This window comes from Lutjanus erythropterus, chromosome 21, assembly GCF_056507025.1.
Source record: "Lutjanus erythropterus isolate fLutEry1 chromosome 21, fLutEry1.hap2, whole genome shotgun sequence".
In the NCBI taxonomy this organism is placed as follows: Eukaryota; Metazoa; Chordata; class Actinopteri; order Lutjaniformes; family Lutjanidae; genus Lutjanus; species Lutjanus erythropterus.
In genome coordinates, this window is record NC_139337.1 from 16193524 (window position 1) to 16209251 (window position 15728).

General features: G+C 40.8%; 1 protein-coding gene across 2 annotated transcripts in view; it reads right to left on the bottom strand.

Annotated features, from left to right (window-relative positions):
• The window catches only part of sema5a (sema domain, seven thrombospondin repeats (type 1 and type 1-like), transmembrane domain (TM) and short cytoplasmic domain, (semaphorin) 5A), a 173942-nt gene that overhangs the window by 85267 nt on the left and 72947 nt on the right, over positions 1 to 15728 (bottom strand). For both annotated transcript variants that reach the window (XR_014772698.1, XM_084747092.1), the window contains exons 5-6: positions 8973 to 9035; positions 4774 to 4872 (exon numbers count right to left, since the gene is read on the bottom strand). Coding sequence is in view for 1 of the 2 variants with exons in the window: in XM_084747092.1 (XP_084603218.1) it covers positions 4774 to 4872; positions 8973 to 9035 (162 nt within the window). In the remaining variant the exon portion in view is untranslated. The remainder of the gene's footprint in view (positions 1 to 4773; positions 4873 to 8972; positions 9036 to 15728) is intronic.

Here is a 15728-nt window from a genome sequence, read left to right on the forward strand (position 1 = left end):
TTTTTGAAGTCTAGAACCTTTATTTCAGTCGCAGGCAAATGCCTGAATCTACTCTTTAGCTGAGTGCTTCTCATGGTACAATCCTTGATCCTTGATGTTCACATTAATTATAAACATCACGTTGCATGACATTTTCTCGTCTTCTCTGCTGTAGTTTTTTAAATAAAAAGTCTAAAAATGCATAAACCCTAAAAAAAATATAATGTTAATAAGTTGTCAAAGAATAGTAACTCAGTTTGTACAAAAATGCAAGATAGAACCTTATAATTCTGAGGGGAGGATGTTCACTGACTGAATCATCTGTGGACAGCTCCTCCACACAGGAGCCCAGACTCCATTCAGCAGGCGCATGTGTTGGGGGTAAAGCAGGCGACTTCTTTAGCCAATTTCCTGGAGCCGGTCGAATTGGATCAAGGGTTCTGTTAACTCCCGCCACCTCTGCTCCACCCAAACCACAACAAAACAGAGCGTCCCTGTCTGAGCTCTGCCGGCCGGAGATGAAAGCCTGGTATTGACGGGACTCATTCTGCGGGCCGGAATAGCCTCTTTTAGGTCATCTGGGTCATTTAGAAAAACAAGAGGAGGGGCGCTAAATAGATAGACTGCAGTGCATCCGTTGCATTTTTAGGAAGGGGAGTGAAAGTCGTCTCTGTGGTGCACCCAGCAGCTGTGCGAGGAGGACACTGAAGTGACTTTGAATGCCTCTGATAGAGACTTTTTCAGTAAGTGACAGCTCACAGCTTAGGCAGACTGCTGTGAGAGCCAGTTGGGTGCTATGTGTGGTGTTACTGAGACTCTATTGTGGCTATTGAGAGAATATTTAGCAGCCCACTATGACAGGAAACCTAGCCACAAAGCTTTTTATAAGCCTGATACCTCCTAGCAGCTTTCTGCCATGTCAGTGTGAACAGACTGAAAGATTGTAAAATACAATAAAATACAACATCTAATACAGACGCTAAAATGTCACAGTGACTTCTTCGTCCTGAGCAAACTTCTAATACTAAGCATAAGTTACGTCACTGTTATCAACTTTATTGTCATGAGCTACAATCACACAAACCGCCATCATCTTTATTATCACCACTCCAAATTATTATTAGCACCACTGACATCATTATTACAGCAATAGTTTTAAGAAACACACTTCTTTGCTGAAAGTTAGATGAGAAAATAGATACAACTCTCACGTCTATGCATTAAAATGAGGCTACCTGCTAGCCAGTAGCCAACTGCCTCAGTTTAGCATCAAAGTCAAGATAAAATGGCGTTTTGAGAGTAGCTTCTGTATTGTGATGTATTTGAAGCAGAGTTAGGTGTTTATGCAGACAGGTAAGAAGTTGTATACGTTGAGATTGTAATACGTCACATTTCTTAACAGGCAGCACTTTTAATGTTTCCTCAACACTACAAAAACACCGGGTCACGGCTTAACTATGATAAGGATGTCTGACAATGACTGTTGTTCGTTATTGGTTTGATAAATGATTTACAGTCTAGTAATTGGTGTCTGTATTGATTGCTAATGGTGGCTGATTATAAGCTAATTGCACTTATACTATTTTGTCTTCATACAATGTAATTATCACTTATTGCACTATTGGTTTTGGCTTTGATACCCTACATTTTGGCTGCATGCCCCATTTAATCTGTGTTTATCAAAGGCTAAAGTGGCCTTGTCCTAAAAATGACTTATTTCCAGGCCTGGTATATTCAACTTTAATTTGTGTTTGGAGACTTCTATTCCTACATCACAAATGGTGGAAGAAATAATAAATAGCCTATGCCTGTAATGAATTTGGTATTTGAATTGGCAAAATACAAAATCCTGAAGCCCAAATACGTAAATTCAGTATTTCATAATGAAAACAAAGAGTACTTTGAATATCCTCTTCAAATTAAAAGAAAGTTGGTTGAAATGTGTTCTTTTTTAATGCTTTTATGTAAAGACATTGTCCTGGCTTCTCTTCTTGTTAATAACTTATCATTACACCTCAGGTAAATTAACTGTTATCTAATCTATTACCTCCAAACACTTATTAAACTAATAAGGTATTCTGCTCCATCTCTCTTCATCCATCACAGCTGATAGTAAATCTGCCGAAGCGTGATTCCACTGCTGTTGCTGCATGTGCCCAACCAGTGTTTCACATTAACGGACGTTCACTGGGTAAATATGACAGCGCCTGATGAAATACTGCTATAATAATGTCATGACATTTCAACTATATGTATTTTCACAGCGGTAAACAGTCATTATGAGCCCGTGACCTTTGGATGCAGTGCTTTTGGACAAAAACAAATGTCATCATAATAGTAAACTCGTGCCTCCTCCTCCTCCGCCTCCTCTGAAACCCAACAAAGGAGACGCAAACGTTTGATATGTTCTCAGGTGAGCACAATACTCTGACATTTTAAATTTTGCTCTATACTTAGCTTCAGTGGGCACTTGTCACAACAATAGTGGATAAAAGTGGATAAAGTTTCGCAGCTGCCACATAATTTACTGAGAAACATGGTTATTAGCACCGTATGCTTTTGTAATAAAGAAAGAAATGGTGGCAGAAAGTTAGAAAGAGTCTGGTGATAGCATCTCACACAGAAAAGTTTGACTAAACATCCATTTAAAACATGGGAGGAATTTGTTGAAACATAAGAGACAGAGAATTGAACATAAATGAAGAAAAGAAAGCATAATTCGATACAAAGAACAGACGCTAAACAACTGACTGACGAAGAAAGGCAAAAAAAAGCACAGATGAGACAAGGATATGTTTACTTGTAGGCCAACGTCGGGATTATCAGAAGTAATGAGCTTAAGGCAATATTTTGATTACGACGTTTAACAAGTTTGAGGTAACACGGCTTCTTAAATAAGCAAGCCTAATGAGATTCATCTTATAATTAGTCTACATCCCTGACTGCACAACAAAGGAGGCGAGAACAGCAACGAGAGCTCAGACAGGAAATCCAGTGATATCAACATCATGGCTCAATCACACGCTGATTAAACGTGTTGATCAACCTTGACCCGTTCCTCCTGAACTTGTCAATTCAATCAATAACACTTCAATCTTAATATTTGTAATGTTTTCAGGCTTACAGAGCTTGACATATCACTGTTATTCGAGGATAATGACTTATTAAGATGTGTTCATCGGCTAATAGGTGTGTTTATATGATTTATATGATTTTTAGTAAGAACTGACAAACAATTACAACAAATATTACAGAAAAATAAAAACAATGAGCAAATATGGCTACTGCCAATTTGGATAGAGATTGCTGCTTTAAGCCTGAAAGAATTTAATCAGTGAAGAATAACACAACTGAAAAAAATGTAACAACCTCTATAGCAAAGGGGAAAATTTCATGTCAATTAACACATTTCTTTATTCTGTCACTTCTATTTAGCTTTGACAAAGCAAGGCCTTATCACTGTGATTTGGATTTAATCAGCGGCAAAAACACTTCTACAATTATATTAGCTCAGAATTTTCCTTCGAGTTCTTTAAAGTGAGATGATAATGGTGGATTTTTTTTTTATAACAGTGGCACAAGTAGAGACGAGTATTTGACTCAGTGACATCTGTTAGATATTAGAATATCTATGTAATGTTTGTTGTCTGTCTCAGTGGTTGGTGCTGTCACCTCACAGAAAGAAAGTCCTGGGATTGAGTTGTGGCTGCAGACAGGGTATCTCTGTCTATATTGCACATATGTTACTTTAATTTCTCCTGTCCCCATGTCCAAGGTGCTAACTTAGAACTGAAGTTGAACCCGGCTGCTCACTGTTCCACTGTACTTATGGGGTTTTCAGACACAACATGAAAACGGCAGTGCTGCGCTCTGAAACCCATTATTCTCAACGGTTTGCTCCGTGTCACCGTGGCCTGTCAAAGATATGGGCGAAGCACCGTGTGCTGCACTACGCACAGCTCAAGCTGAACTTAGCAGCGAGCACAAATCCCACTGTGTCTGAAAGGGCCTTTAGGATGGGATGAGCCAAACGCAGAAATAGCATTTCACTTTATATGTCCTACTGCAGATGACTGTGTATGTAATAAAACAAAGATTTACCTTTACCTTTACTTAACGTTTAATTTAATTAGCTACCATAAGCTACCATACACACCAAATAAGGCTCTATCTGCAAAACCTGCGAGTGTACTGAACAGAGAAAGGCTGCATTGTAACGCTCATGAATTTCTCTTTTCATTTGCAGCAGGAAGAATATCTTGTCTTCCTTTAAAAAATGACAGCCTTACTTTAATGTGTCTATCGCCCAGGGAAAGACTCACACAAGCCCTGTTCAGTATGTAGGGCTGAAAATCTTAATATAATGAAAAGAAAAGAGCACAAAGTAGTAAAAAAACATTAAAATGTAATTTTCAGACATCAATTCCAGCGAAAATATATCCTTGGTGACATAAAAATGACTAAAATAACATAGTTAAACCCACTGCCAGTGCGGTATATCAAAGATAACACTGTAATCATGGCTTACTAAGCCAGCAGAAAACATGCTAGCACATTAGCTTAATAGTAGCTAGGTTGAGCATCGTCTTTAGTTTATAGGTGTCTCTCAAATGTCTCCCAAACACTAAAATACAAATGACTTGCTGACGTTACTTGGACCAGATGGGAGTCAGCATTTTAATTTAAATAGAAACATTGGCCTTAATAGACTTAGGGATAATAAGCATCCAAAAAAAACAAGCATGGTAGAAAGTAGAAGAAAAAGGAAAGAGAAATCTTTTCTGTTGTTCATACCGTTCGGTTGGTGCAGATGGGGGTGAAGGCGTTGGTTCCACAGGTAAACAGCCTGTTCCCATTCACCAGCAGCACCCTGATGTAGTTCTGGCACTCCTCCTGTGGAAACACACCAGCAAACACACATATCACAGTTAGCAGTTACCAGCAGCGCCATTATCTATCCATTGACAAGCAGCAGCATTAGGCAGAGGGACAAAATTACACTTTATGCCAATAAATGAGACAAACACCTGCAGCCACGGGAGGGCTACTCTAAAACGTGGCCAAGCTTGACAGAGTCAAATCAAGGCTAATGCCCACATGGCTTAGCCATGTCACATCTTAATTCAACAGGGACCAGATTTGGAGGGGGATCTGAATGAGGTGGAGAACAGATAAATGCAGCGGGCGTGGGAGAGGACCACTCAGGATTAGTTTGGAAAATTGCATTGGCTTTGTTGACTAGTCAAAAAGTGAAATGAAAGTGTAGCCTCTTGTTCAAGCGTGTTTCTCTCCACATTAATCAATCCAAGCCACTTTTCTCTAAATTATGGTAAAGTACATACTCACCATTCTTTTCTGGGCTCACTCCTCCTCTGAGGTTTTGGTCTGGGTTTCTAGCAAACCACTCAGCACTTGGTTAAAAGCATATGACAAATACAGCGGGACAGGTGGAGTGAATGATTGATTGAATGACTGATTGCTGCTGAACACGGCATGAACTCGCAATATCGGCGTCAGGCTTTCATGCAGCTTTTGCTGGGATTTACATCAACAAAACTTATGGGGAATGTAACAACAGCAGCAGTCAGTATTCACGTCAGAGAGCGGTATTTGTTTTTGTCACAGGACAAGGTAATAAACTTGTAGGGTCCCCTCCATCTGAAAGGGGCCACGGCTGGGTTGGTGAGGGCCCCTCGTAGAAATTTAAACCCTTGTAAATCTGCTATTGTCTGAGCCACTCGAGGTGCCCAGGGCGACCTCCCCTCCTGCTCCTCCCCCTCTCAAGGGTCTGATTTAGGAGTGGAGGGCACTGTAGGAGAGATGAAGGGAGGAAGGAGGGTGAGGGTTTTTATTTCCCCCTATCAAGATGGAGGTTGACTCATAAAACAACTCGTTTCCTGGTGCTAAGCACAGCCTAAGTATGTGTGCATGTGTGTGTAGTAACACTTGTTATGTGTGCCATATATCTGTGCTGTTTGTACAGCTCACTGTGTACTGTATGAGTGTGTATACACTCTTGAAATAAAGGTGCTAACTAGAACCATTAAGAGAACCTTTCGGTTGAGGGAAGAGCCTTTTATGAAGGTTCCCACTGAAACCTTTTCTATCTGAACCTAACATAAAGGGTTATATCAGAGCCATCTGTGAGAGATTTCACCCAGAACTCCCTATGAAAGGTTCTAAAGAAGAACCCTTCTATAGTGCAATGGTTCCACACAGATCCCTCTCTGGGGCATTTCTACCTTGTAAGGGTGCTTACAAGAACTCTTCCATGGGTTTCATCTATAATCCACCCAGGAGGTTCTATCAAGAACCCTTTTATAATCCAAAGGTTTCATCTAGAACCCACCCAGGGGGGTTCTACCAAGATATCTTTTTTTTTTTATCATGGTACAAAGAACCCTTGACTAAAGAATTCTTCATGGATTTCAACAATTCTTGAAGAACTCTTCTTTTTCAGAGGGTTCTTTGGACAAAAAGGGTTCCTAACTGAACCCGTAGCCTCACAATGTAGCCTTGACAAATCCTTTATTCAAAAAAGTGCAAACGGTTCTTGGTAGAACCTCAGACCATCAGGAAGAACCCTTTTGGAACCCTTATTTCTACAAGGTCACGTGTGTGTGGGCGTGTATGGGTGCAGGAGTGGGGGTGGGCTGTGTGGGCTCTGCTGCATAATTCAATTCTCCTCTGCAGTTTGTTTCTACGGTAAATAACGGCATATTTAATATTTGCCCGGTCTCACAGTCTTGACTTGTTTATGAAAACTTCCTGACAAATGTTCAACGTCTGTACTGTAATACAGAAGCTGTTATACTTGGCTCTCACATTATAAAACAAAACAGAGGCAGCAATCAAGTCCTGTCAAGTCAATTTAACTCTCCTTTCTTCTCCCGCTTGGAATAAATCAAATACACAAGAGAAGAGCGGACACGTGTATTAAGAAAAAAAAAAATACAATCACTTGTAAATTCACTCAAAGCACAGGCACGGTATCTGTGTAATAGCTTAAGCGATGGTATATTGCTGTGCGCTGAGCTAGGTAATAAACCATCGAAAGCCCTGTCAACTGCAGGAGAATGAAGTCTTTTAATGCTATTCTTAGTGTACATCACAGGAGCTGATCCTCAGAAGGGAACAGTGAGCAAAACAATTCGACTCTCTCAGACAGCAGCGACTCTCAAGGACTGAGGTAGCTTTAGTCTGTAATTCACAACAGCTATCTGGTGCTGGCCAGCCTGTGCATGCCTATTATAGGCCCCTAACCACCTTTCACAGGAGGATAAATACACAGTGGTGCACACACACACACACATACACACACTCAGAGGGATCAGGGCTGGGCAGTTCACCTACAAGTCAAGTTCAGCTTCTAACCATCTGTTTGGTAGACTAGAGGGCAGCTAACCACATACGAAAACATACACTTCTGCACAAAAAGAGGCTACGGAAACAATAGGAACTCCCTTTATGCTGTGGTTGGGGAAGCTTTTAACTTCACAACAGGTTGATTTAGAGTCTTTTTGAAGACAATCCCACATACAGAGCAGGGATTCCCAGCGGCTCTATATGTTAAAGCTGAATAAAGAGCTCCACGTTGCTCTCAAGCTTCAATATGTTTCATCATGACTTGACATTTTTTTTTTGATTTTAGTGAGTTATTTGATTGATGTGACGTGTTCTCTGCAGGGAGATCTGTGATTTCTTCTGCTAGAAGATTTAATTTTCTCTAACCAGTATGCCTCACCGATCCACTGATGGGAAAGTCCGACATCTGGGGCCTTCGGTTCCACTGGTAAACAGCATTCACTCATGTGTTATTTTTGCAGTTAACCAAGCCCACAGGGAAATGTTGAACAATCATCAGCTGTCTGCCACTGGCAGCAGCTTTACAATTTAGGAAAGTGTTCAGCAGCGGTGGAGGTTTGTTTTCTTGTTCGTAGTTGTTTGTATTGTTGCACTATCACCATTTCCCATCAGCCATGCAATTTTTGTCCTCCCAGGTCAGAACTGACCAGGTCTGGTTTAACTGTTTATAAAGTATACGGTCCTGGTTAAACCTCCCTTGACTCCCTTGAATTTCTAATTTGTCTAATATTTTGCTTTATGACCAAATACCTGCAAAAATAATGACATCAGCATGCAAACATGCTTAACTAAGATAATGTGAGCGTGTTAGCCTACTGATTTTAGCATGGCTGTAGAGTCATTCATTACACATGGGGTGTGGAGTTTGATATATGTTAGTATTTATCGAACAATCAAACAAATACATTATTGATATTGATGTGCATGATTAGTGGACTAGTTCATATACAGCAATGTTTAACTGTTGTGTCTAAAATATTATGCAGCCACCCACCACAAGCCAGGGCTGCAGCCCAGCAGGCAGCAGCCCCCCTCTCCCCACACTAATACTCAGATGTTAAACCTGTGATGTGGAAAGTGGGACTAAGAAGATAAAATCTCAGCATGGCAGTATTTTGATCTAGAAAATAAACATAAGATTGTATGAAGGCTGGATGTTAACCTGCAAGGACAGCAGGCCGCTGGTGCTAACACTGCTAATGGTAGCCACACTGGGGAAACCAATATGACATAGATTTCTGAGTGTTTTCTGACTTAATGACTGGTTGTCTAAATTTGATTTTTCATCTGATTAACAGAGAAATTAGTCTTTAGGTGTATTCATATTTATTTAGTTCAATGGGAACTGTAAGAAATTGGCATTTTGTCTCTTTTACATCCCTAAATTTAATGGAATACCACTGTAAACTGCTCTGGTACCTCTTTAAGTGACTTTCAAAAACTATAGGTTTCTGCAAAGTAATGACCATGAACCTACTTCATGAAGTACACATTTTACAGAGGACAAGATGTTATTTTCTTTTACAATGCCAAGACTCAAACTTGTTTTTCTAAACATAGTGACAAGGGTCTGATAAGGCAATATAACAGTGTGACATTTCAAATACTCAGACATCACTTAAACTCACCTCAGATTTTCCACGGCTGAAGCAGGCTCCCTTGGTGAACTCATCGCAGTGCCACTCAGCCTCCTGCGGAGAGAGAGAAAAGCAGCACTGAGGCTCCCAATAAACCATCAAGAAGAAGAAGCAAACATCAGAAACATTTGGCGCCATGTCACCACGAACCACTGTGAAGACTACTCAGGGAACCCAAACAAAACAATGCCTGGCTCCGCAGCTGTGGCAAATCCCCACCTTTTTTGAAGTCAGTTTCATGTCTGGTGACTTGATGTCTGCGATAGCTGAGCAATAAAAATGCCAGACAGGACATGAAATCAAATGTAACAGAAAACCATATTGGCTGAGGCACTGATTTCTGGGTGCTAACATTTCTTTGACTTGAGTGGGAGGAATGGATTAAAACAGAAGCCAACTGTAAACGAATTTGACATTACATCTTTACTGTAAACTTACAGCATGTGCAAATATTTTTATCCATGTTAAATACAGACACGGAATCCAATTAAAGTGCATACCGAGCAGATACCTCAAGAAACGGAGAGGCAAGTGCGCACAGAACCCGATGCCAATTTGATTTACGTGTGAGGGAAAAGGAGGGATCTTAAGACATAACACGCGAGTCCCCAGAGTGGCATGTCATTGTGATTTACATGTGAGGCAGACACAGAGGGACGCCTTTTACATTTTACTACAGGAGGGGGAGGAATGAGAAGATGAAACCTCTTCCTGTCTGCTCTGAGGGTGAAGACACCAGCGTGCTCCAATTTCTGCCGTTTAATTTCTGCGTGACCTCTTTGGGGGCTTTCTCATTGATAGAAGTTCTCTATTCATGAAATGAGTGTTGGCCCCTGGGCAGCTGTGGGCCACTAAGACACTCACGCTCATGACAGGCAGAATTAGCCGTCACTGCCACCAGCTCCATATGACTGGCAAAGGGAGTAATACTTAACACAGGAAATGGCTGGCGCAACAATAACGCTTAACGCCAAGTCACGAAAAGTCTCCAAAAGTTAAACTTCTTTTTTGGCCGCAGAGATACGACTTTCCTGCAGTTATAACGTGGCAAGTGGCCAGAGGCACAAGACTTCACTCTCAGTGGGAATATTGTAAATATCGCTAACTGAGAGAGAATATTAGATTTCACCTTGGTATCAGGGCTGTTTTATGCCAGGACAAGAGGGGAAACGAAAGCTGAACCCCCCTCAGCACTTAGGAGAACTTCTTTCATTTCCTCTTTGAGCAGGCTCTGGGAGTTTCTTCTGTGTTTTATGACAAGCCCTTTGCTTTCTGCCTCACTGGCCTTTGCGAAGCGTCAAAACACCCCATGTGTACACACTCTCACACATAGGCAGTAACAAGAGGGAGCCTACACCCACTTACAGAAATACAAGTGATACCTAGAACCATAAAGGGTTCTTCGGCTTGTCCCCATAGGAGAAATATTTTTGGTTGCTGGTAGAACCTTTTATGATGGAAACTCTTTCGGAGAGTTACACCAAGAACCCAACAGAAAGGGCTATAGCTAGAACCATCTGTGAAAGGTTTCACCTATGATAGGTTATGCAGAGAACCCCTCTATGGTGTAATGGTTCCGCCCGGAACTGTCTAGGCCATTGGTTCCCAAACTGTTTCTGGCATGTTCTTCCTGAAGGGCTCAGGCTCTATCTGGAACCATTTGCTTCTGCAGATTCTTTTGTTGGAAAAAGGGTTAGTCAAGGGTTCTTTTTATAACTAAAAGTTCCATCAAATACAGTTTTCATCCATTTTTTTAAAAAAGGATTGTTGAAATCATAGAAAACTTTTTCTTCGAGGCCTTGTCAAGAGTTCTTTGTATCATAATATAAAAGGGTTCTTGGTAGAATCCCCTGTGTAGGTTCTGGATAAAACATTTGAGGTTTTTGATAGAACCTCTCCTGTTCGCACCCAGTAGGTGTAAAGGTTAGGCTAGATAGAACTCCCAGAGAGAGTTCTACTATTACAGTATAGAATAGTTCTCTGTAGAACCTCTCATAAGGAGTTTTGAGGGAAACCATTCACAGATAGTTCTAGGTATAACCCCTTGTGTTGGGTTCTTGGTAGCTCACTCCTAAAGGTTTCAAAGTGGAACATTTACAAAAGATTCTACCAGGAACTAAAAATGGTTCTGCTATGTGGAGACACCTAAATATCCTTCATGGTTTTAGCCAACTTCATTCCTAAGAGTGCAGCACTTCCAAAAAGGATTCTCAATGGGCCCCTTTGTCTTACAAAGAACCCTTGATGGATCCTTTCTTCAAAAAACGGTCCTTAAGAAGCAAAGAACCTCAGCCCTTTAGGGAGAACCCTTATTTCTAAGCGTGTAGAGGGAGGGGTGAGCTTGGGGTGTGTGGTGCTATTCAGGGAGGATAAGATATGGAGTATTAATGGGAGCTGGCTGCTCTCTTTCTCTTCTCAGTGTGTGTGTCAGTTCACATTCCAGGCCAAAGCGGGCTATTCTGGGGCCATGCAGCCACACACACACACACACAGACAGACACACACACACACACACACACACACACACACACACACACACACACACACACACACACACACACACACACACACACACACACACACACATCAGCACAAGCAGCGCAGCCTGCACACACAGCACCACAGCGTGTCCCAGCTGAGTTGGATGTGGGCGCTGAAAAGTGCTTTCACTAATCGCAAGGGGGGAAGAAAAACCTGTTAATGGCCCAAAACCTCACTCACTCACGTTCTGTGTAAAAATCAATCATAATATAATGCAAAATTACAACTTCAGATCACATTATAGGCAGCGAAGTGGTTGCTTTTATCATTACGAGGCGATTATGTGATTTATCGTCATCTGAAATAGTCCAAAGCAGATTTTCAGAATACTACATATTCCCATTACATCTCTAAGACATCACATTTATGACTGCTGAAGGAGGTGATGCCCATAAGCCTGTAAGTGGGGGATGTGCCGGCATCATTGACCATTAAAGCCACCCTCTCGGACTGCCCTGCCTTCAAATGGTCCAGCATGCAGAACAGAATCACAGTCATGCGAAGGCAAGTGCAAGTATCATTAAGAAACATTAAAAGCTCATTAACATGCTATTGTTCAGCCACTGTGCTCCTGAGATGAATCTGTCCTGAGCGGAAATATGTCGGGGACGTGCTGTCGTTAAATAATAATTCTTGGCTTTATCAGGAGAAGCTGCATTACAAAGGTCTTTTTTTTCTGTGCCTTTGTCACCTGAAAGAAATTGAAATGGAGACTTAGAGGGGAAACAAAGAAGATGAGAGAATAAGAGAGGACCCGGATTAAATTTAGTGAGCTGAGCGTGGTGGTGAATTGGTCCATAAGAACAAAAAAAAAATCCATTAGGGTGCTGTAATCATCTTTGGAAAAAGGCATCTATTGGATATTGTGGAAAAGGAAGAGATACAGCTGTTAGAAGGTAATTATGGTTTATTACAACTATTTATTTTCATAGTTCTGGTTATCACTTTCATTGAGTATGATAATATTATACCAGCTAAAGTAATAAGAAAGATCTGGGAACAATCTCTACAATAAGGTCTGACAGGAAAAAAGACATGGATGATCAGATAACCAGACTGGTTGTAAATCAGTCAAAAGTTGTCTAGGAGCTGTACAATTGGACTTTCCTGAGGGTTCTTGAGGATGTTTCACCTCCCGTCTGAAAGGCTTGTTCAGTTCTAAGCCATTTAACAAGAGGCTAGAAGTGAAGAAGCCTTTGAAACGTCTTCAAGAACTTAAAGGAAATCCAGTGTCCTCCTAATGGCTCCTAGAGTACACCATGACCTGGATGACTGAGACTCGCCACAGACAAGCCAAAAGTTTATTCAGATTGTCTGACCCATTTCGTTTGGAGGTCGAAGTGAAAGTGAGCACACCTGAAATGCGGCCCTCATTGCTCAGGTACACGTACAGGTCCAACTATGAGTAAGTGCAGCAGATCAAAGTGGAACCAGTGTTGGTGAGAGGACAACAACACACAGAATAATGATCGCATAGAGGTGTAAAGGGCACTTTCCCACACACAATCATTACAAAAGGATAAAATGATGAATTTATTTTTATGAGCATCAAGAACATCCCTAATGATTCCCAAAAAAAATGTTAACCAAGAATTAGTCAAATCTAGTCATTCTGTCTCTAATAACTGGTGCACAGTGGAGGATTTTCATATTTAAACTGATTTAAAAAGAAAAACAGGGGAGAGCACAGACGTAACAACAGATTTAACAGTTTTTTTAAATATTTTAATTGTAGGACTACAGGATTCAGTAAGCTGTGTGTTCAGCACACCCTTGGCATTTACACTAAACAATTTCAGGGTGGCAATTCCAGGAACTTGGAATCTTACAGAAAAACAAAAATGGAGACGGGCTGTCGTTAGCTGGTTCTGAGCTCTGACTTGCGCCGAAAAACAAATAAAGAGAAATAATAAAAAAAAACTTTGGAGGTGAGTGTAAATAAAGTTTTAAGTCTCAAATGGGGATATTGTATGCTACAGCTTGTGTAAATCTCTAAACTAATGCTGTTTTCTTTCATTCATTTAGTTTTTGCCCTGCCCTAAACAGCAAATTGACGTGGCAAACTTTACACAATGTTTTTTTCTCATGCTGATTGGACATCTGGTTTTGGTTTTTGTCTTGTGAATAGTGACCAGTTTGAAGACAATTGGCATGTTGGGGTTTAGAAGACTAGGATTACACCAGTCAAGCAGTATGGAGGCATTTTATGTTTTTTTCTTTTTGAAATCTGGTCACCATTCACTTTAATTGTTTGGGAGATTCTGCAACAGTGTTTTCCTGTGAAACTCCAGCAGCGCTTTGTGGACTAAAAAACAAAACCTGCCCTTCAATCAGCATGAGGCTGAGTAGATAATGACTGAGTTTTCATTTTTGGTAGAACTATCCTTCAAGAAACATGAGTTCTTGGTCTGTTTTAGTGTAGCTCTGCTGTTATTCGAGCAAAAACAGCTTTTAGAGTAATAGGGCTTATACACACTGCACAATGTCAGAAACAGGTTATTATAATGAAAAGGTAAAAAGTGTGCGAAAATTTGTCAGAAATTGGAAGAAGCTCAGGAGAATTGTGATCCTAGCAGGAAATAGGGGGAGAGTAATGAAAAACAGGAGGCGTGAATCAGACTCAAAATCTGCTCAATTACTAAATTAATGTGGGGTCAACTTAACACGCATGCTCTCAAACAACTTTTGCAACTTTAATAACAATGAAAGGAGTGCCAGGTCAGAAAGTGGTATCCAGCTTTCTTCATACATTCATGGAAAAAATGGACGTTTACAACGAACAGCTTGGATAATAATTATTGTCTCTTCCAAATATGTTTGGCTAACCTGAGAGTTTGTTTAAAACCAGCATGATAATCTGATTGTTCCTTTTTCTTGCTACGACTGACAATATTGCTATCCTCACAGTTCTCAGCTTGAGTACAGTCTTTTAGTACCAAAATGTACTCTTGCCAAAACTACAAAAACAAGACCAATGTTACAACCAAGAAGAATAATCCTCTAAATAAGATAAAGTGTGATTAAGATGCAGAAATTCAAAGAGAGGCAGAGAGAAATTGGCACAGTTGGTAGCAGTTATCTGCGGCTTCAGGGAAACTGAAGAAAAAAAACTCCTCAGATACATTAAGTTCTGTGTGTCCGCCCTTTCTACTGTCCCCTGTAAAGGGTGCAATCCTCAAAGATGAACCATTGTGCTCGCGACGCGCACTGAGGGGCTATTGTCACCATGAAGTGGGTGCAGGAGAGATACCAAGGGAGCGGGTGGGCAGGGAGGGAGATAGACGGAGACAGAAGAAAGGAAAATAAGGGACAAACAGACAGAAAAAAACAACAAAGACGAAACAGAGTCCAACTTAGGAGTCAGCCAGAACAAGGAAGACAGTGTGGGCAGAGCGAAGTAGTCAGTGAGACGGAGGAGGGAGTGAGGAGCTGAATTCTAAAACAGCACTGTTTCCAGACATGATATTGAATATATTTTGCATAAAGAGGGTCCAGAGAACACACTCGCTGCTGACAGCTGTCTAGCTTTATGAAACGACTGGCTGTGTGTCTCATTACAGGGAGGACGTCGGGTTGAGAGTGAGAGCTGGACAAATCCTGTCGGGGAAATCTAATCTGTCTTATGAATAGCTGATATTACCTTTTGATGTGCTGGCACAATATTTACCATTCAGACTGATGTCTGCTGATGTAAGCTGCTGAAAGATTCACACATAAAATTGGTCTTGATGTAATGTCTGAGCGAGTGTGTAGGTTTGAGTCACTACACATATCACCATAGCATCATAAAAAGATAAGTCCGAGTTGTAGTGACCCCCCGCTACGCCTCTCTCTACTTACTCTCTGCTCACAACCCTCTTGCTTAAACATCAAACGCTATGATAACACTAAATGGGCTGGTATCTGCAACCACTTAGGATAAGGATCCTCTTAAATTTTCATTTAAGGGTGCTTTAAGAAAAAAAAAATAGTAGTATAAAATCAACATAAGGATTTCCTTAGAATGATGTGATTTAATCTTTTAAATGTTTAACCCATACCCTTCAAAGTGAAACAGTTTGTGGAACATATGACAACGGCTGAATTTATGGTGATTAAAGGGGAGGAGGAGGAGATACCAAGACACATTTGTCAGGATAAGAAAGAAACACTGGATAGATATATAGATTTGACGATAGCACTAGCAACTTTGTAGTTAGCTAACCA